General features: G+C 60.5%; 1 protein-coding gene across 4 annotated transcripts in view; it reads right to left on the minus strand.

Annotated features, from left to right (window-relative positions):
- Window positions 1-849: 849 nt before the first annotated feature.
- The window catches only part of TXNRD2 (thioredoxin reductase 2), a 34,520-nt gene continuing 13,585 nt past the window's right edge, over window positions 850-21,784 (minus strand). The window contains exons 9-18 of one of the 4 annotated variants that reach the window (XM_060028572.1): window positions 17,606-17,625; window positions 16,830-16,921; window positions 15,048-15,222; window positions 7,256-7,392; window positions 4,888-4,983; window positions 4,559-4,651; window positions 3,157-3,228; window positions 2,978-3,075; window positions 1,926-2,131; window positions 850-1,057 (exon numbers count right to left, since the gene is read on the minus strand). In XM_060028572.1, the coding sequence (XP_059884555.1) occupies window positions 2,008-2,131; window positions 2,978-3,075; window positions 3,157-3,228; window positions 4,559-4,651; window positions 4,888-4,983; window positions 7,256-7,392; window positions 15,048-15,222; window positions 16,830-16,921; window positions 17,606-17,625 (907 nt within the window). In that variant the 3' untranslated portion in view covers window positions 850-1,057; window positions 1,926-2,007. Of the gene's footprint in view, window positions 1,062-1,912; window positions 2,132-2,977; window positions 3,076-3,156; window positions 3,229-4,558; window positions 4,652-4,887; window positions 4,984-7,255; window positions 7,393-15,047; window positions 15,223-16,829; window positions 16,922-17,605; window positions 17,626-21,784 lie in introns of all 4 variants that reach the window. The other 3 variants (XM_060028570.1, XM_060028571.1, XM_060028569.1) reach the window with 3 other exon arrangements.

Raw genomic sequence — 21,784 nt, forward strand, 5'->3', positions numbered from 1 at the left:
GCCCGACTGCATCACCCGGCATCACAGTAAGCCGTGAGGCCGCGTCAGGTCCCTTTTGGCCCCATGCGGCCATCCCAGTGTCCAGGGCCCCCCTTCCATCCCGGTCAGCTGACCCCGCAAAGCCCGCCCCCTGCCTCCAAGGCTGGGAGGCCATGCCCAGCACAGAGGGAACCTCCTCGTGGGGCCACCAGCCGGGCGTTAAATGGGACACGGCTGATCGCGCTGCATTTGTCAAGAGGCCTGGCCCCTCCCGGCACTTGGCGTCTCAATGGGGCGTCTGAGGGCCGCTGCACACGCTTCACGCGAGCGGCGTCTGAGTTCCCGCAGGCCCATTAAGGCGCAAAGACATTCCTTTGTTCGCTGACAAGCAGGGTCCCACCCAGGGCTCCCGGGCGGCAGACTAAGTGATGTTTTCTTTGGGAAGACACGAGATTAACCGCCGCTAAAGCCCCAGTACAATACCGGGCCCTGCCCGTCACTGTCAGCGCCACCTCTCCGCGGTGACTGACAGGTGCTGGGGGCCTCCCTCCCCGTCAGCCTCCATGTGCGGGATTAGCCTGAGCCCAGCCGACAAGCTGGATGGGGCCCGGGAAAGCGGAACATTCGGGGGACAGGGCCTCAGCACCATCCCACTCCTGTCACCGGCCATGACACTGGCAGGTGGCTCTGGAACACAGCCTGCGTTCCCAGGAGGCTCTGCTCCAGGAGGAAAGGCAGGGTCCTCCGGGGCGGGGTGATGGGGAGCCCCCGCACGCTGACCCCAGCACAGTATGACTCGGAAGGGATTCCCTATGGTGACGGATGGGCGGCCACCCCGGGTGCGTCGGGGACATCATGGGCAGGGCACACTTCCGGAAAACACCCTCTTTATTTGTGCCCTGGAAACGCCAGTGAACTCAGACGTGGGCAGCCCGCGGGGGGTTTCTGAGCAAGTCATCATCATCTGGCATGGGCGGGGGTGCGAGATGCAGGCCTGGGCCATCCCTGCAGGGTGCTCGGCGTCGGTCCAGATGCACTGGGCAGGGGCGAGGCTCACCTGGGCTCGGCCTCCAGCATCCTGCCTGCCGAGGATGGGGGTCAGCATGGGGTGGCCCCACGTCCCCACACCCGCCCGCACACAGGGACTCTCGGGGGACAGAGAAGAAACCAGCCAAGGGGTGGCCCTGCCCCACCAGGTCGTGCATAACTGTTAGAAACACCCTGAAATGATAAAGCTCATCAGAGGCAGCCCTGTCCAGGAGGTGTGGAGGAGCCAGTGCCCTGGGTGCCCCAGGAGAGGCTCTGGGCCTGGCCCACTGATCCTCTGCCGTGGCTTGGCCCCTCACGCCCACCTGTGGGCATCCCGTGGGTGCCCACTGCTCTGTCCACAGTCCCCCGGGGCCCTCGGGACCCCAACCCAGGAGGAGCCGACGGCCACGGGTTGCCCCTCTCAGGCTGACAGGTGGAAAGGCCCCAACCACAGGCATCCCCTTGGCTGGGGTCAGGCAGGGACTTGCTTATTTCCTCCTAGATGAGTCTCAGGACAAACATCACACCCCGGGGCTTCTGGCAGCCCACTCAGCCCGGCTTTGCAAAGTCTAACAGAACCAGACTGCGGGTGGCTCTGAGCACGAGCCTGCGTCTCCACCTTCTGGGCAATAGAGAAAGGAGCTGGGCTGTTCTGAGCGGGGCAGGTGGTAGGGAGGCCCACTGAGCATTCCACACCCTGAGTCCCCAACCCCCCCGCCCCCAGGACAGGCGCTACGGGGTGACCCCGGCCCCCAGACACCGCCTGTACATGAGGAGCAGCAGCAACCCGGCTGGGGTCTGGAGTGCCCTGTGGGGGGTGGGGCCCTCTCGGCAGGTGCAGCTTCTCCTGCACCTGGAGAGCAATTCACAGTGGCACCCTACTCCCCTTAAACATAGGACCTACCTGGCATGCGTACCTGGCTCTGAGCCTCTGCTGAGCCTGGCCGTGGGGGCAGAAGTCATGCTGAGCACCCTGGGTCTAGGGATGGCCGCTTAGCCTCAGCAGCCGGTCACGGTGGGGTCCAGGCCCGAGCGCTTGGAGATGCGCAGCTTGGCCACCTCCTCGGCACAGGTTGGGTGGATGCCCACCGTCCGCATCACCTGCTGGTAGGAGGCCCCACACCTGCACGCCGGGGACAGGGGATTCGGGGGACGAGTCAGTGCAGGGAGGCGTGTTCCAGTCCCCCCGCCTCCATCCTCAGGTGGTAGCACACGGGGGAGAGTTGGGAGGTCACGGTCTCCTCACCATCCCCCAGCCCTGGCCCCCCTCCTGTCTTCTCCAGCTGGCAGCCAGGAACACCTGCCAACACCTATGCTGGCCCCGCCCCACCTCCCTTGGAGCAAACACCCCGAGCCTGCAGCAGCCAGGCAGCCCCACCTTGGGGCCCACCTCCCACCTGCCTGGCCTGGCCTCCTGCTGCCCCCAGCCCACCAGGCACAGGCCCACTCGCCCTCCTCTCTGAGTTCAGCCCCCTCCCTCTGCTTCACCCCAGCCCTCCTGCCTCTGACAGCCCCTCACCAGCTGCCTGGCCTCTTCATACCCAGAAACCCACCCCCACCAGAGCTTCCACAGCATGGGCCCTGGGGCCCCGCCATGCACAGCCTGCAGCTGGGACCAGCCCCACAGGACACGTACCCCCCGGGAGGCCCTCCCAGCACACTTGATGCCGAGGCCCTGCTCCTGACTGACTGGGCACTCAGCCCCCAACCCTCATTCTGAGCAGAGAAGACCTACTGTGCCCCTCAGGCCTGGCTGGGGACATGAGCCTGTTCCCCCCGGTTGGCCCGGCCAGAGATGGACATGGCCACCTCTCAGGTGACCGACCGGACCCGTCCCATTGGGCAGACACTCTCTGAAAACATGACCATGAGTGACCCTGATGTGGCAGACTTCCAACAGCGGTGCCGCTGACTTTCGGGGGACCCCAGCCTGAGTGTCACGTAACGGCCCACATTCCTGTGGACTTACTTGATCCCCAGAGCAAATCCTTGAGTAACTTCGCCAGCATTGGGGCCAAGGAAGTGCAGGCCCAGCACCAGCTGTGGGGGCTCCCGCAGACACACCATCTGAAAGGCACACGGTCAGCAGGGGCGTGCGCGGCCGTGGGGGCTCTCTCTCATCCCGGCCAGGCCCACGGGGATGCTCACCTTTATGTAACACTGGGACGCATCCCGTTCAGGCACCACAAACTCCAGTGGTTTATAATACGCGTGATAAACCTGGGTGACAAGACACGGATTCCTGGGTCAGCGGCTGCAGCAAACTAAGCCCCGGGGGCATTTTACAGCTCGACAGGCTGTGGGCACAGTGGGGGGTGGGCCGGAACTGCCCGCTCAGCCTGCAGGTTGTGGTCTGGGGCAAGGACAAGGCTCGGCTGGCCTCGGAGGCACCCCTCTCCTCCCGGCACGGCAGCCTGCAGACAGACGCTCTCCCACCAGGCTCAAGACCCCCAAGAACTACAGCAGCGGAACGGGTGCCAGACTGGCCACCCTCTGACTTGCCCCAGAGCCCGAGGCTCAGTGCAGGCACCGGCACCGCCCAGGAGCACAGCCCAGGTGGACGCTGCAGAGAACGGACGGGGCAACCGCAGGCAGTGGAAGGGGGGCCCGGCCGCCCGTCTGGCCTCCCTCGGGCACCTCGGTTCTTGCCGGGCCCTCACTCGAGCCAGCAGGCGGGGCGGGCGCGGCCCCCACCGGAGCTGCTGGACAAAGGCTTTCAGCGCCTGAGAAGGGCCGATAGCGCATTCGGGGCTGCGGCCGAGTAAAAAATGAGCAGAGCCCTCACATGTGCTGCACAGCCATTATTAATTAATGCAGCTTCAGAGAATATTGTTCTAACGAAGACAGAATTGAAAAGAAAACAAACAAAGGGCATTTGGCCATTCAACATTGTGAAACATAAAACAACATCACGGAATGCCACGGACACATGTCCCAGGGCACTTGTGATGAATCGAACAAAAATAGCAAATAAAGTGCCGTTGATGGAGGGAACCAGGGCGCAGGGATGCAGGGCAGGCACTGGAGCCCGGGGCGCTCATTCCCAAAGGGCCCCAGGCCGCTCTGGTGGCCACGTGGGTCCGGTTTCTCCCAGCCCGCCTGCAAGCTGCCACAGCACCCACAGCCCACCAGGCAGACCCCAGAGAAACCCCTCCCTCTGGGGTGGGTGCCTGGGTCTGGGCTGACAGAGGCCCACGAGGACCAGACTCGTGGAGGAGGCACAGGGCCAGGCGGGGGCAGAAGGGCAGGGGTGGAGGCGAGCAGAGGTCGGAGGGCAGGAGGAGCCTTTCAGGTCAAGGCAGACACGCACCCCCCTGAGGTGGGCCGCAGCCCAAAGGCCCCGTCATTCCCGGGGCTGCCCGCCAGCACCGCCAGCCCATCACAGCCATCGTTCCGGGCCCCACGCCCCGCCCTGCTAAGCTGCAGGCCCCAGGAAGCAGGACGCCAACACTCCCGCTTGCTGCAGGCCTCTGTGGGGGGCAGCCATGATGGGGTGGAGGGCCACACAGGCCTGTGTCCTGGCAGCCCCCTCCCTGGGGCCCTGACTCACCTCCACACGCTCCTCTCCATGGCGAGCCACGGCCTCCTCCTCTGACAGCCCCACACAGCCATACTCCAGCGGTGTGAAGACCGTCGTGGGGACCTGGAGGGTGGGCCGGGATTAGGCACCAGAGCGAAGACCCCACTGGGGTACACCGAGAGCGGTAGTTGCAGGCTAGTCCCTGGACAGGCAACCCCCTCTCTTGTTCCCGGGCTGCACCTCACACACAGGTGCACACGCACACGCACATGCTCGCATGCACAGACACACGTGCACCCCCAGAACGAGCTGCAGCTCCCACAGGCTGGAAGTGGCGTCTGAAGAGGAGGGGCACTCACGTTGTCATAGTCCATCAGGTCTGAGGACCGACTGCAGAGCCGCTGGGCTAAGAGCCTCCCGGCCATGATAGCCGTGGGCGTCAGCTCTGGCCGTCCCTGGGAGGTGGGAGCACGGGGTTACTTCAGCTTGACCCTCAGTGGGGGTACCACCTTCCCAGTGGGGCGTCTCCCCCAGACGCATTTTGCCTCTACTTGTCCCCGCATGCTCCCCTCTGTCCTGCTCAGGGGGGAGACAGCTGTGGTCACGGCCCCTTCCCTGGAAAAGGGGGTGAGCCGCTAACAAGCCTGGCCACGCCGCCCGTACCCACTTGTGACTTCTCTCAGGACCCCTTCTTCACGTCAGTGCCTTTGCAGAGCTGCCCCCACAACAAAGCTCAAAAGGGACCCAACCACCATTTACCCATTCGCACTAACGGATTCGGGCTAAGACGGGCCCTGGGAGCAGCAGTGGGCTCCGACACGCAGCTTGTCTGGCACGTCAAGCCCATTACCGAGCCCAGATCGGACGCCGTTTCATGGAGGCCTCTGCCCCAGGGTGTGTCCTGCCGGGGAGCAGGGGGTGGCACAGCCCCCGTGTCCCCACACGCATCAGCCTGGGGCTGGCTGCCAATCACCCCTGCAGCAGCAGGAAATGCAGATGTTGTTTGACATTCCAGAAATGAATGGAGATCGGCAGCGATAAAGCTGTGTAGGCAGCCCGTGCATTCCACCGGCCTGACTAACTGACTAACGGGGACACAGCCCACATGGCACACGAGGTCTCCCTGAAGCACGGCTTCCCCTCACCAGACCCCTGGGGGTTAACGCTTCTTGCTGCTCAGAGTGACCTTTCTGAGGGAGCAGGCTGAGTGTTTTAAGACACAGCACTGCCCAGCTAAGCAGCCAGGTCCCCAGGGCAGTGAGCAAGCATGAAGCCTCGTCCACACCAATGGGTCGACTAGGTGGCCAGATGACCCAGCGGGGGGAGCGGCTGGAGCTCTGACGCACCCAGCGGGCTGTCCCCGTGGTCGCGACACAGGGGGCTGTTTCCGACACAGCATCTCATGAGCCTGGGTTCATGGGGGGCTTGAGGCTCAAGCGGCAGCCAACTGGCTCCCATCTGAGCGCTGGCCACGGCGGGGGCGGCCCCTCTGGTACAATGGGGACACCGGGGCCAGGCTGTAGTGCAGGACAGACTGTCTCCAGATGAGCAGGCTGGCCCTTCAGGAACAAAGGGAGGCCCAGCCGTGCATGGCCTCCCCGCGCCCCCTGCCCCATCTCCACGTGTGTGCCAGGCTCTCTGGAAGCCCCCCACCTATCACAAGCTGCAGCAGAGGCTGGGGAGGCTGAGGGAGGGGCGGTCCCACAGCATCGATGACGACTGCCGCCTTTCTGACCCCCACACTGAGCATTTCCTGACACCTGAAATAGCTCTTTTGCTTGTCATCTGTGACTGTGACAGAACATCACCTCCACGAGGGCTGGGACTTCTGTCTGTTCCTGCAGTGACCCCAGAACCCAGAAAAATGCCTGGTGCTCAATGTGTGAAGAATAAACATAAACTAACACCACGGTGGGTTTCACAGCACCCCCAAACTCATATCCCCCCAGTACCTCAGACTGTGCCCTCCTGGGAAGTTGGGGTCTTCGCAGGGATAATTAAAGTGAGGATTGACATGAAGTCAGCCTGGATTCAGGTGGCCCTAAATCCAGGGACAGGCAGGCCCCAGAGGAGATGCTTGTGAAGATACCCGGGGCCTCAGAAGCTGGACCTGGTGAGGAGGGTCCTCCCCAGAGGAGGGAGCACAGCCCTGATGCCTTGACCTCGGGTTTTGGGCCTCCAGAACAGGAAGGAACAAATTCTGCTGTTCTGACCACCCAGTTCGTGGCACTTTGTGGCGGCACCGTGGAGAGGCCTGCTAGGTCTGGGGGCCCAGCCTATGATTGGGACCCTGCCCTGGCTGCCCTCCTCGGGACGCGATGCACGTGTGCAGGACAGGCCGACCGATCCTGAGGCGCCAGGGCTCATAGCTGAGCAGCCCCCGGTGTTTCTGGGCCCTTAAGGGGGGGCCACTGACAGATGCCTCCCAAGCCGGGCTCATGGGGGTCCGGACTGCCCAAGATCAGAGGTAAACCGAGGCCAGGAGGTCGAGGCCACTCCATGGTGTGCAAACAGACACCATCCCTCAGAGCTGACCCGTGAGGAGCTTCACGGCAGGATCTGTGGACGGTGCCCCCTTGTCCGCCCACCCGTCCACAGAGAGGAGGAGCATGGAGGCGGGGGTGATGCCAAGTCCTCCTGGGGCTCAGCGCAGAGCCCGTGTGAGCCACAAGGCAGGGGTACAGGGTCGGGGGACGGGGTGGGGGCAGGCAGTGGCGCAGGCCGTACCTCCGCCACGTCTCCGATGGCATAGATGTGGGGAACGGAGGTGGCTTCCTGGGCATCAACCAGGATCTTCTGAGTGTTGGGGTTGGTACGCACACCAGCCTTCTCCAAATTCAGACCTCTGGTTTCTGGAACTCGGCCTGAAGGACACAAAGAGCAAGGCTGGGAGGTTTTCATTAGTGGTTCTGACCGAGATTCCTTGTTTTATTTAAAACCCTTCTCAGAATGTCCACTTAGAATTGGTAAGACATTAAGCACCAACAGCGCCAAGGGCCTCAAACACGCGCTCACACATGTATGTACGTACACACACACGTGTGTATACATGTGCACACACAAACACCTGCATAGAGACTCAATGAAAGGACGGAGCAGGAATGGGGAGGAAATGGGGTGGATGGAGAGTCAGCAACAAGACCCTCCTAAACACATCCTATGATACAATTTTGTTTCTTTAAATCATATACACAGTTTATACGTATACATATTCAAAAAGTAAAATTAAACGTGGAAAAAAATCCCTATAACCTGTAAACAACCTAAAACAAAGGGGCCTATTGTAACAGAACACGTGGAAAGACAACTCGGGAGACCCTGCGAACCCACATTGGAACTGTACCTCCGAGGGTCATGTCCCCACAAGTGAAGATACTAACAGGTCCTACGTGTCACTCAAAGAGGATGGTTCAAACTCCGTAACGTCAACTTTGAATTGGAAATTCATGATTTTTTAAAAATACAAGGCTCCTGGCTCTGACCACAGAAACGGTGTAGAAGCAGCAGCAACCAAGGGCGATGTGCCCCCAGCCCCAGACTGTGATCCCTAAGCCCCTCCCCGCGGAAGGGGCCGGACTCCGCGGGGCCAGGTACCCCAGGCCACATGGTGGAGTGATGGACAGGAAGGATCAGCATGGCCGCAGGCTCAGCCCAACAGGACCTTGCAGCCTCTGAAAGCATCAGCCCAAGGGGAAGTCGGAAACAGGACCCAGGCCTCACAGACACTGGGGCCCCATCCCCTGTGTGCATTTCCCGGCAGGGGTGTCTCAGAGTCCTCACGTGGTCCCCCAGGCTGGCCTCCGCCCCCACCATGACACCCCTCCTGCAGCTTGTGCGAGGCAGGACGGTGCTCCACGTGGGTTTACCTCTCTCTGCCACCAGGCTGTGGCCTCGTGTCCCCACATCTGGCAGCGGCCGTTCCCCCAGCACCCGTGGCGCACGAGTTGACCCAAAGGAGGCAGACAGTGCGCACAACCTCACCCCCCCACTCCCCGGGCAGCCCCAGCTCCGAGACCTCCAGGGCCTGCACTGCACACCCACCCATCCCTGCAGGCAGTCAGCGCACGAACCCTGCTCTTGGGCGAGAGGCCAGAAGGGGAAGTGCCAGGCACTGCCGGCTCCGTGTGCTCACAGCCTGGGCCCCGTCACAGCTGAGCTGCCTCACCACCCTTTCTCTCCCAGTTCAGATGATGTGGCCTCGTCGAGCCAGGGCGGCAAGGGCCACTCTTCCTGCCCGACCCCAGGGGGGCAGCGAGTGGCCCCCGTCACCGTGGCTGGGGGATCCTGACGGCAGGACGCATGGCTTCAAAGGCACAGTTCCCACAGCTTCCATGGCTCAGGCCCCAGAGGTCGGGTGGTGGCTGGTGGAGCCCGGGGAGGGGAGCCTTAAGTCTCCAGCTGCTCTCCTGGCGGGAAGTCAAAACACAGGCTCAGCTAAGCCTGCTTCTTGAGCGGATGGCTCCGGCCTCTGCATTCGGCTCGGCCCCAGGAATCGGGGGCTGAGGGCTGGCGCCCTTCGCCGTCAGATTGGACACGGGCAGTGCAAGGCCAGGAGGGCCCCACCTTCTGACGGCACCAGTACTGGCCCTATGGTCCTGATGGAGACCCATGAGTGCAGAGTGGGACCTGCCGCCTGCCCAGCATCCTGCCAAGGTGCCTGGGGACCCAATGGGCACCTGGGAGGGGACTGGACTGTGCTCCCAGAGAGGAGGGAGCTGGCCCCACAGGCAGGACTGGAGGGCATGGGCTTAGTGGGCGACAGTCCCTTATGCAGGGGCTCATAGCTCAGTCCTCAGGTTCCTCCCCAGGCCCCCGGGCCCTGCGCCTCCCGGTGACACTCTGGGCTGGGGCTGGAGAGTCCGAGGGCAAAGCCGGCAGCACTTGGACCAGCTGCTCTGACGCCGGCCATGCTGTCCCAGGCTCTCCCTTGCACCTCTGCCTGGCTGGTCACAGGAGGTCAAGAGTGCTTCCTCCTGCGCCTGTGGTAACCATGGTAACTACACACCTTGCAGATGCCAGCAAACCATATCCCAGATCCCGAAAGAAATAAAGATAAATTTGAAAGTAGTAACAGGAGACGGTAACATATGCTGGAGTTAGGTGGCCTCTGCAGTCCATTTTGAAGCCAGGATTTTTTAGGACGTTCTGCATACATGAACTTGGAAAGTATGTGGGATGTGTGAGCCAAGCCACTGGTAAAAAGAATAAATGGATGGTTCATGGGGGGTGGGGGGCAGTACAGTGAAGAACAGGCCGCATGCAGCAGGCACTCCACTGACGCTTCCAGAATGAAGAGTGAAGGAAAGGAGGGGCTGGAGCAGGCGAAGCCCCAGGGGCAGCCGCGGGTACCTCAGGGCTTGGAAGCTGGGCCTTGCGGGTGAGGCCTGGGGTGGGCAAGCCCTCGACAGGGGTCACACAGGGAGGGACAGGCCCACGCCCTCTGCCGCGCTGCCCCCTCATGCTCAGAGCAGGGGGTCATGCCCTCCCTTTCAGCTCAGGCCCAGAGCCCCAGAGGAAGATGGAGAACGGGTGTGGGGTCCGGGGGGCTACCCAGTGGCTGGTCGCTCGGGCGCCAGCTCAGGCCCAGGCTGGGCTTACATGGCAACAGTCACGTCGTCCTCCAACTGCCTCCCTCGCACCTTGTGTGCAGGTAGTGCTCCTCCCACGATTGGTGGAGGCCCGTCCCGGTCACCCTGCATGTCACGGTCACACACTGCCCTGTCCGGCACGTGGGCTGCCTGCTCCTCGCCCTGCACAGGGTTGGTGGGCCCCCAGGATGAGGATGGCACCCTCAGGGGGGCTTCGGGGCGCAGGCAGGGCTGCCCCCTCCTCAGTGGTAGTGGGCTCTGCTCATTTGCAGGGCTGTGGAGGGGGGACTGTGAGGATTGAATTTGCGCTTCTTTGACTACTAGTAAAATTCGGTGTTTTTTTGGCCACATGTTAAATTAGCTGCATCTCCTCTTGAGAATGTCCGATACTGCCCTTTTCATTCATCTATACGCATCCTCGTGATTCTCTTCCCTTGAAAGAGTTTCTTCCTTAAAACCCACGTGACTCGCTGCCGTGCTTATTACAAATGACGAGAGCACTAGAACTCCACGTACGAGCAGACACCTGGCTTCCTCCTTGGAGGCGATGTCCACACACCCTGCCCTTGGAGCTGCCCCTCGCCTGCTGGCCGGAGTCCCTCGGGGGGACTGTGTGAGCTCCGGTGCCTCGAAGCTGGGATGGCCCTCCCTCCCAGCGCCGACTGCCCAGGACACCCAGGGCAGCATTGCGCCCGAGAGTGCTCGATGCGGCTGAGCCAGTCCAGCCTCCTCTGGTCGCACTGGGAGAACCACGAGCTGGTCATGGCTACTTGCTCCTCAGCACACGGGGACGCAGACAACCAGATACACGTCCTCTCACGTGCCCCTTGCCTCCCGTTACAGGAAGACGGGCATTCCCTCCAACTTCATGCCTCCTTGGAGCACACTTCCCGACGAGCAGGGGGATCGTGTAACGAGGGAAGATTTCAGTGCCGGCAGGAGTGTGAATGGTGAGCACAGGTTGTGGTCAGACACCGCAGCGAGGGTGCACAGGCAGCAAAGTGCCGGGAGGCAGGGACCCACCCTGGGCGACCCTCCCAGGGGTCACAGCCAGGCCACTGTGGGGTCCCCACCTAAGAGAATACAGCCACACAAGGGGCTGTGTCCTCGGGCCCAAGGGCTTCAGTGTGGTCGTTGGGTGCTGCTGGGAAGCTGGCCTCCAGTCCTGAGCCAGATCTCACGAGCTCCCTTTTCCCATGTTTGAGGCTCAAACGTGACACCGGTAAACGGCAATGGCTTTTTGCTAAGACAAAGCCTGAGGAAGAGGAGATGGCTTCAGGGGCTGACTCCCCCTGCCTTGTCTCGAGGCAGGCACTCTGGGCCCCGTAACAGTGGCCACCTGGGTGGGCTCTTCCAACTTGGGCAGGGCTCCTGTGGCCCAGGGATGGACGTGCCAGAGCCTTCATCCTTCCCTGGAGGCTGGAGATGCTGAGGGGCCCGGGACCGTTTCAGCTCCTGGTTTTTCCGAGGTCATGTGCTCTAGCCTTCTTTAAAATAAGAGGAAGCTACAAGGAAGCTGAAGGCTCCTGCTCGGAGGTGTCCACTCAGGGCCAGCCAGTCCTGCTCCCACCCCCCACCCCCCCACCACCACAGCCAGGCTCCAGGCCACAAGTGGTTAACTGTGCGGGTGAACACGAGCCTGCGGCAGGCGGGCTGACTGTCTTCACTCAGCACCGTAATCGGCACATCTGCAGACAGGAAATCCTCCTCCTGCGAGTTCCCAGCCTGTTATCTAAGACACCTGGTGTGGGTGGGTGATTCACAGACAAACAATGAGCCGGCCCCCTGCACAGCAATTAACTGCTTTAGCTGCTAATGTGTTTAATCCACCACGTGGAGATCAAGGCTGCACCGAGGGAGAGGCTGGCAGACTGCAGGGCCCACGTCCCATCCCCGCATCTGTGAGCCTCGTCGGCTGTGGCCAAGGCCGTCCACGTGGACCGTCCACAGGGCACGAGGCGCATCTTTTCCCTTTTCATTTTTAACACGTCAAGTCCAGCCGGTGTGGATGCAGCACTGGCATCTGGGCAGACCTACAGTCTGCGAGCTCTTTGCCTCCTCGGCCGTGCCGCCCAGGTCGTTGTATTTTGACCTCCAGGATCACCCTTTGTTGCAAGTAGAAATAACGCTTGGTTCAAGGCTTACCTGGTAAACGGGCGGAGAACATTCCCGGTTGTTAAACTGGGAAATGGTTCCTGAATGTTTACAAAACCCGGCGGGAGCAGTGGCCCCGCCAGCACTTGCCCGTGCAGACCCAGGAGGCGTGCCAGGAACCCGCCACCGCAGCGCCGCCTCGGAAAGCAAGGTCAGAGGCCAAGGACTGTGAAAAGCTTCCACCCCCAGCATCAATCACGCCCGGCAGACTGTCTGGGGGATGCTCTTTTTGAAAATACAGAAAACAAAACCAGTTGGGGAGGGCTCCCGGGGCCTTGCCTGCCGCCCACCAGGGTCGTCTGGACGCTGGGAGGACCCTGAGGCTTTCCGAGGGCCCGGCCCCTCACCCTCTGGCTGCTGCCAGCAGTGTGGGCTCAGCTGATGGCATCTGGGTGCAGGCCCACGCCTCAGTACAAAGGCGTTGGGGACCAAGCGGGAGGATGGGGTGCGAGTGGGAGGGGGAACCAGCCACCTCGCCAGTTAGAACGGATTTTAAATTAATAAAAATCAGTTTATGTTTCTGGGTCTGAGTAGCGTTCATCAAAATAAACCTACGTAAGATTTACTTTTACAATTTGGTCAAGAACATTTCCTCTGGTAATCTAGCGGATCTTGGTCAAGAGGCAGTAAGTTCACTCCGGGGCATTTCAGATCTTTGCCTCGTTCCTCAGAAGTGAATTGCTGACTCCTCCAGAGTTTATTTCATTTTCTGATTTCCCACTACTCTAAGCACCGCAGCTTCTCTGAAGTGCACTGCTGCCCGGGCCCACCTCCGGGGACGTGGGGGCCTGGGAAGCCGGGGTGGACAAACGCTGGGGGACAGGCCCTCTGAGGGCTCGGCACACTCGCCGAGTGCTGTGGAGCCGGACAACAAGTCTGACGACCACACGGAATCAGAGCCCAGGCCCAGAGCGGGGACGAGTGACCGGGCTCAGCACGAAGAGACCCACGGGCTGGAAACACGGGAGAACGAAGACACTGACCATCCCTACATTTAAAATGCAAGTTGACAGATCAGGAAAAAGGGTCCCAAGCCCACGGGCCACAGGCACCAAGGCAGGTGGGTGTCCCGGCAGGTGAGCCCACATGCCCTCGGGAGCAGGACCCGCAGCCCCTCTGTGGGGAGCCCCTCGCAGCGCCTGCACTCTCTGCTCCACCCTCAAAGCCCATTCCTCTCCAGGCTGACCGTCCCAGCCCTGGCAGGGGCCCCCCAAATCCACTCTCCCCTTCTCTGTGGGGGCAGCCGGGTGCAAGGAGGGCCCAGCCTGGGAGGGAGTGTGCCCGACAAGGTCACCAACAAGCCGTTTCTGCATGGCCACACTTGCTCGGCCTTCACCCCCACAAACAGGTGGACCCATGCCTCTCGGGGAGCGGGAGGCAGGGTGGCGGCCAGCCCACGCCTGCTGGGAAAGGCCCGGGGCCTCTGCCCTATCACTAGACGCTGCCTTTGCAAATCTGCAAAGTGTGATTTCTGGCAAGGCCGGGAGGACACCCACTCCCAACACGAGATGACCCACAGAGCTGAAGGCAGCCAGGGGGACGCGTCAGAAGCAACAAGAAGCTGGCTAGAAGCTACACGTCTCCGTTACGTTCGCATCTCCATTACGTTCACGTATTAACAGCAGCTGGCTTCTGCATGCCACTGTCCACAGCAGCATTTTCCAAGACACCCAGAAGATAGAAGCAACCCAAGTGTCCACTGGCAAATGCCCAGATGAGCCTAGTGTGCCATATGCAGCACTGCCCACCTTCACAGGTTATGACACGGACAACCTCCAGGACACAATGCCAGTGAAGTAAGTCAGACACAAAAAGGGAAACACTGTAGGGTCCCACTCACTTGAGGGACCTGGTCATCAGAGTCACAGAGACAGAAAGTAGGAGGGTGGGGGCCAGGGCCTGGGAGGGGGTGGGGGGTTATCTGATGGGGACAGAGTTTCCATTTGGGATGATGAAAAGTTTTGGAGATGGAGGGTGGTGTGTGAATGTACTTAATGTCACTGAACTGAGCACTTAAAAATGGTTAAGATAGTAAATTTTTTTTTTTTTTTTTTGCGGTACGCGGGCCTCTCACTGTTGTGGCCTCTCCCATTGCGAAGCACAGGCTCCGGACGCGCAGGCTCAGCGGCCATGGCTCACGGGCCCAGCCGCTCCGCGGCACGTGGGATCTTCCCAGACTGGGGCACAAACCCATGTCCCCTGCATCGGCAGGCGGACTCTCAACCACTGCACCACCAGGGAAGCCCAAGATAGTAAATTTTATGTTACTCACACGTTAAAACAGTTAAAAAAAGGTAAAAACTCCGTTATCGTTTGTATGTTATAAACAGCTATCTTGAAGCTACGGTGGAAAACAAGTCTAATTTACTAAAAAAACACATCTACACCAAGGTTTAAAGTTAGTAGGAAATGTACGCGAGGCCTCGATAAACCGCCCATAGGACTAACTAGTCTCCCCGACGAAAACCCAGCTGCCTGCGACCCACCATCCACAGCTCTTCCTTGGTTTTCATTTCCAGTACGAGGAGCACTGGGGAAGAAAGACCAGGAGAGCACAGTGTGCTCGGACGGAGGAGGAGCGAGGCTGGTCAGGGCCGCCTCATGGCCTTTATCCAGCCCCCACCCAAGAGCCAGCAGGGTGACGAGCGCCAGGAGTGGCGAGAAGGGGGCCAAGATGCCCAATGGAGGGGAAGGCGGTACGCCTTGTCCCCCGAGTGTGCATAGGAGCACCTGGTCCCCGAGTGCGCGTAGGAGCACGGGGTCCTGAGCATCCTTACCTACGGCCCACAGGACGGTGTCAAAGGTGCCTGTGTCCTTCTTGTCGGAGGCGAGGTCCACCCAGGTGACCTGGAGTCGCCCGTCTGAGAGCCTCTCCACCCTCAAGGGGGTGCAGCCCCTCAGGATTCGGGTGCCATGAACAGCCATGTGCTCTATGACCAAGGAAGCCATTTGCTGCAAAGCACAAGAGGACATGCCTTGAGGATCGGGCAGCAGTGGGAGTGTCACTGCTGAGGCCTGTGGAGAGGACCTGGGCCTACAGCCTGAAAAGGCCTGGGGCCCCAGGGGAGTCTGTCCAATGGAAGAGGTCAGGGCCCCACGCCTTCTTCCAGGATGCCTCACACAGGCCGCCCCACTCCGAGTGCCCTGCTTTCCACGGAGCTGAGGGCCGAGCCCGGAGAGCCTTTGGCGCCCCGACCCCCTCCAAATCTGAGGACCCAAGCCCCTCGATTAGGGTGCATGTGATCTCTGGACTCTCTTTAGATGTTAGTTAACTGAGTCTTCACTGAAATGGCAGAGACGCACCCTTCTCCCAGGCTCTGCCTGCCTGGCCCCCCGGCTGGGGTCAGCAGTGGGGTAGCTGGGAGTGGAGGTGGGCACCTCCGCTTCCCACCAAGAACTGCTAGGGAGGTGGCATGGCATGAGGAGGCGCTGCAGGGGGTTCCTCCCTCCCAGCCCAGGCAGCTGTGCCCCCAGGGCCACGGTGGGGGCTTGAACAAGCCATCAGGAGAAAATACAAGTCACTGTTTAACTCCCCTGACTCAGGGGCCACCCCAGCATGAGGAGCTTTGTCTGTGCCCCAGGAACAGGTGGGCAGGCTACAAGGCCTCACCTGGAGCCTGCTCTCCCCCTGCTCCCCCGACTCCAGCCTGGTGACCCCACTGTCTCTGTGTGCCAGCCACATGCAGATTCTCCCTCTCCTGCTACCATGACCACCCGCCAACAGGGCTCTCCAGCTCAGCCTCATCGGCCCCCTTCTCCACGTCCCTGCGGGCCTCTGCCTCTTGGGCCCCATCTCCACCTGCGTCTAGCATGAGGCTCGAGGCCTTCCCTGGACATGTGTCCCCGTGACAGGTGCTCGGGCGTGGGTACTGAGCAGGTGACAGGACCGAGGGGTGCACTGCCCCAGAGCTGTGCAATGGACAGTGCCCATCTCTGCAGGGCACGGGGAGCCTGGTGTCTTGACAATGACAACCCAGACCTGGATTTTAAAGTGACATCTCCTCGGAGGGTTTTTGGTTTAAAAAAAACTCCACGCGCTCATTATGTGGGCACGTCCACCATCAGGGAGAGAGTCTGCGCCCCAGGGCCGGTGCTGCCCCGTGTGGTGGACGGGGAGGTGGCGAGGCTGCAGTGGCCTGGCTCATCACGTCTTTCCAGTCCATGGTGGCCGGGCCACCATCTCCCGTGACGGTCACCCAGGGCCTCACCAGCTGCCGCCTGCTCCCTGTCCATGCTACCCTTGGATAGTGGAGCTCCTCAGACCTCAGGGGGCTCAGCGAGGAAGCCAGGACAGCACTTCTGCCCACCGGCCGCTTACTATTGGGTGACCTGACCTCACGGCCCGTGAGCTGGCCAGCGTGCCCACAGTGTCCCTCTGGTCCCTGCCACGCTCCCCACGTGCTGACCCTTGCTGCAATACGCTGGCAGGTGTTTATTTTGCCAACAATCTCCTCATTCGACTCAAGGGCCAGTTTCTAAAGACTGAGACCTCGCTCCCAGCCCACACCTGCACCTGCCCAGAGGGGCCACAGGTGGAGGGGACACCAGCCCGGCATTACCTGGTCGAAGGCCCGGAGAGGGACACTGCGTATCATGACAGTGGTATCCAGGCCGAGCCCAGTGAGGAAGCCAGCACACTCCAGGGCCACGTCTGCCAGAGCAGGCTAAGGAACGCTAACGGAAGCTAGGCAGCAAGACCCCCAGTGCCCCCGCCATCAGCCCCCGTCTCCACCAGTCCCCAGCAGCCCAGAAGAGTCTCCAACACTGGCCACAGAGACACTCTCCCCACCGCCCCCATCTCTCAAACACACGTCCAGGGCAAGGTGGAGGCTCCCTTCAGCACCCACAGGCCAGGCGGGTTCTGCCTCCACGGGGCCTCTGTCCAGACTCCCTGGAGGTTAACCAAGGGGCCTGTGTGGTGAAGGACAGGAGACGTGCCCAGACCTCAGTGTCTCCATCTTCCTGCAGACACACCCTCCACCCTCCCTGGTGTTACTGCTCCCTCTTAAGGAACCGGCCTGAGTGGGGCTGCTCTCCAGGGAGGACCGTCTGCCTCACGGCTGTGTCCAGCTGCCCAGCCAGCGAGTGACTCAGGAAGAGCCTCCAGGAAGCCCCAGCCTCAAAGGTCAACCTCAAATTGTCCCTCGAGCACAGGTCATCCGCCCTGAGTGGGCCTGTAAGTGCCTGTAAGTGCCTGGTTCCAGGTGGCAGAGGGCAAGCCCCATGGGAGAGAGTGCAGTGACGGGGGGAGGTGGGCCTGGGGCCCAAGCTTCCACTCTCAGGATGGTGAACACAGCTGTCTATCTGTCTGTCACCTGCACGCAGCAAAGGATACAGCTGGCCCCAACCACCAACCTGTAAGAGAGATGGACAGAGAGAGAGAAATTGAGTCTCACACGTGGCTGCCATGATGCACGCAGCCGTCCCTGGTGGGGCTCTGAGGGGGACGGGGCCCTGCAGCCTTCATGCAGGGCGCCTGTCAGCTGACATGTCACTATTGCGGAGTCCCTGCGGCTAACTGTTCAAACAGGCTGTCCCAATGTACAAAACCCACTTCCCAGAGCTCCAGCTGTGAATGACAAACAGAGCTGCTGGTTTGGGAAATTGCCTGGTGGCGAAGGAATTAGTGGCCAGGGACAAAACAGCACGTCCCAGGGATGGGACTGGAGGCGGGACAAACATGGACGAAGCCCAGTCAGAAGAAGCAGGAGGATTTTCCTTCTCTCCTAAGGAAAGTTCTGCCTTGGGTTCCTCCGGACCTCCTGCAGCCAGGCTGGAAACAGACGGGGAGGCGCCAGACGTGGGGCGGCTCCTGGAAGCCCTGTCTGTGGGCAGAACACTCTGGGACCACGGGGCCCAGGCAGACGGCCCACCCCATGCCCACCCAGCCCCACTGCACACAGGCCTGTGGCTGGGAGAGTCAGCTCCCTGAGCAAGGGCAGCCAGGGAGAGGGACACAGGATGCTGGGACCCAGCAGATCCTCTCCTGTTATTCAGCTGCACACACTCTGCATGCATACACGTGCACACACACACACACACACTTGCACACGTGTACACATGAACAGAACTGAACACAGAGTGGAGACTCCCAGCCCGGGCGGCGTGTGGGTGGGCTTGTCAGATCACCCCTCAGCCTTTGAACGAGAGGAGGTGATGCAAGGATGGATAAGCAAGTGTCAGCTCTGATCCCAGCAGGTACTAATGATATAATTCCATTTCAAACAGCAGCACATCTCTGGGAATACTGTTGCCAGTGCCCTGCGGGAAGCAACTGGCATACGGCTTCCTCTCAGGAGCTGGGACAGGAGTGCTGGCATCCTGTGCAGGGTGAGTGGGGAGAGCTCAGCGTGTGAGGCACACACACATAGGCACAATGCACATGTCTACGTGTGGGTACGCTCAACGTTACACAATCTGCCCTCCCTCAGTCTCAACATGTATGGGGGAGGGGACAAGCCTTTCTTTAAAATATGAAACTACGAGTTACTTAAAATGCAAACAGGCTTGAGCTGCTTTGAACATCCTGCCCCAATGCAAGGACCAATGAAGAGCATCTGTGTGGACCTCACAGTGCCCTGTGCTCCCACTCAGGGTGGCCATGGCCTGGGCAACCGTGACATGCAGGTGCCGGGGAGCCCACTGCCCGCCTGCTGGGCTGTCCTGCTCGTCCGAGCCTTCCTGTCTCCGTAGAGCAGACCCTCTTGGGGGGGGGGGGCGGTGGCTACAGCCTGAAGCCCACAGCCCAGCTTCAGGCAAGGCAGCAACATGGTCTCCTGATTTTGGCAAAAGCGTTTTGTTCCTGCAGCCCCTGGGCACCTCCTCAAGCCCTGCAGGGAGCAGGGTAGGGAGGCGGGGTGGGCCCCCCACTCCCACCTCCAGGTCATGGTACCCCCAGCCCCAGGCTACTGGTTCCGAGCCGCCAACAGAGGGCACATCTGGGGGATAGGCACCAGCCAGGCCAGGCCTCAGTGGGCGTCCTTGACCAAGCATGGGTGGCTGAAACCTCAGAGCGGGCAGGCATCCACTGGCCCTGATGGTCACCTTGGGCCTCATCTTGTCTCCAAGAGGAAAGACGGTCAACAGTGTTGGTTTTCACTCCACCCTGCCCCCAATTCATCAAATAAGTATTATTCTTCGAAAAATGCAGGATTCAAGGTCTCAACCAGAGAACTCCCTTCAAATGGACTGGAGTAAGAAAACAGCAAAAACGGAGCTGGCGCCTGCAGGTGGGGTGCAGGCAGCCCTGAAGGGACGCTGCGTTTTTATTGGCAGGTTTGAAGCTGCAGATGGGCTTTGCCGGCCACCTAGGAGACCCCAGCCTGGGTGGGGCTGAGGCTGGTGCCAAGGCACAGTGCCCACGGCAGGCCCTGCCGGCAAAGGGAGGACCTGGGGCGGCGGGGCCTCTGAGGACTGGACACACGGCCTCACACTGCAGCAGGACACCCCACGGGGGCTCCACCTGCACCAGAGTCCCACTCAGCTGTGTGTGTGTTCGGGGAGCCCCCCTGTGTGCCCTTTGGTGCTGCAAACACTGTACTCCAAGGTGTAACTGCCGTGGGATTAGCCTGATCACAGGGCTGGCTCTTTCCTTAAAGTCTGAAGGGGGAGGAAGCAGAAACAAAGCCTTCCTTCAGGCCTTGGAGCCCCAGCTTAAAGAGCTCTCCACCTGCCTCTTGAGTCTGAAGGCCCCAATCCGCTCCCCGGGGGTGCACCCACACAGCGTGGGGGCCCTGCAGCTGTCCCGCCAGCACAGGAAATGCTGGGGCCACAGAGCTCGGGGCCCCCAGGAGCAGCTGGACACAGGATGTCCAGAAAGCACCAAGACCCTCGGGGGCAAAGGCGGGTGGGGCAACAGCGGAGGCTGAGGGCCGGCTCTCCAGGCCTGAGCTGCTGGCCACCCAGCCTCATGCAGATGCCCCTGAGCCGCCAGCCGCGGCCCGCACCCTATCATGGGGAGGAAGACAGGACGCCACGGAGCCCATGGGCCCTTGGGAGCCGGCTAGTGGAGGTTCCACCGCTGCAGGCCGAGGCCAGGCACACTGGGCACCCTCAGCCGCCGGCTGGCCTCCTGGCCGGGGCCAAGTGGGAAGGTCCTGGCCGGCTTCGGGAGGCCTCCAGGGCCGGGGGCAGCCCTCGGGTCCATATTCATTTCAGCTCCATTTTAAAGGCGAGTTAAAATAAACACGGGGAATATTTATAAGGCAAATAAATCTGGCAGAAACAGCCCCTCAGAGTGTGAGCAGAGGCCCCCCCGGCCCAGCCCAAGCTGATAAAATACAGAAATGCTACTGTAGACCCTCGGGCTTATTTTGACTGCGGGCAGGAATGTAAGGAGTAAACACTGACTCCCGTATCACACTGTTACAACTTGCATCCACAGCTCCGCACAAAAGCTGCGTTTCACAGAAGCATCGTACAGGGATATATCTCCAGCTTAATTTTTAAAAAAACCATTTCCTCACATAAATCATGCTCAGAATGGAACGGGTGACTGATACATTGCAAACACTTTTTTCCTTAAACAATAACATACCTAGATTCCTTCTAAACGAAAGAGCTTTTTAAAAAAAAGTCTTCTAAACGTTTTTTTTTTCTGAAGAAAATAAACACTTTCCTGACCCCAATATCTGGGGCTGTCTTCCTGGCCGCGCAGGCCGCTGCCCCAGCACGTGGTCACTGGGGGCAGCTGCGCGGGGCCCCTGCGCCCGGGCCTCCTTCCGGCCTGTGCGGCCTCTCCGCACACCAGCCTCCAGTGAGCAGTGGGCAGTGAGAGCCGCCAGACACCGGCCCCGCTGGAGGTGGACTTGGCTCTCAAAATGTAACGGGGAAATAGCAAACAAGAGAAAATAAAACACACAGGGACTAATTTAAGAAAAGACCAGGATTCAGAAACTGCTGGCCTTCGGTGATGGGCGGAGATTACCGGGCCACACGGGTGGCCTCGGCCAGGCCAGAAGCACTGAGCGGGGAGCCAGTGTCCAGGCGGCCGCAGGTTGAAGGCCATCGGCACTACGGTCTCCACAGTCCACCTCGGAGAGGCTGGCAAAGTGCCTCAGTGACCCAGAGAAATCAATGCGCAAGAAAACTACGCAGGTCTGAAGACCACACTGGGCACTTGCGCAACGGTAGGGACCCCAAATCAGGGCCAGAGCAGGACTGGGCTCTGCTTGGAGGAGCTTCCAGGCTGGTGGGAGGGGCTGGTGGTGGACGCATGGGACCCCATCTCTGCCACAGATGTGCTGCAGACGCCCCAAGGCCCTGGGACCCACAGGAAATCCAGGGCTTTTGTCAAAAAAGATTTTGGTGGGGAAAGGCCCTCCTGAACATGCAATAAATCTAACAGCCATTAAGTGTAAAAGAGCCTAAGCTATACTTAAAAAAAATAAGACCGAAACATTTGTATGTCACATTTGTATGTTACATGAGTTAAAAGGACAAGCTGAGAAAATCTGCAATTGTAAACAACACGGGATCTCAGCCCTGACAGCAAACCCGCGGGAAGATAAGAAAG

Source organism: Delphinus delphis, chromosome 13 (assembly GCF_949987515.2).
Source record: "Delphinus delphis chromosome 13, mDelDel1.2, whole genome shotgun sequence".
Classification (NCBI taxonomy): Eukaryota; Metazoa; Chordata; class Mammalia; order Artiodactyla; family Delphinidae; genus Delphinus; species Delphinus delphis.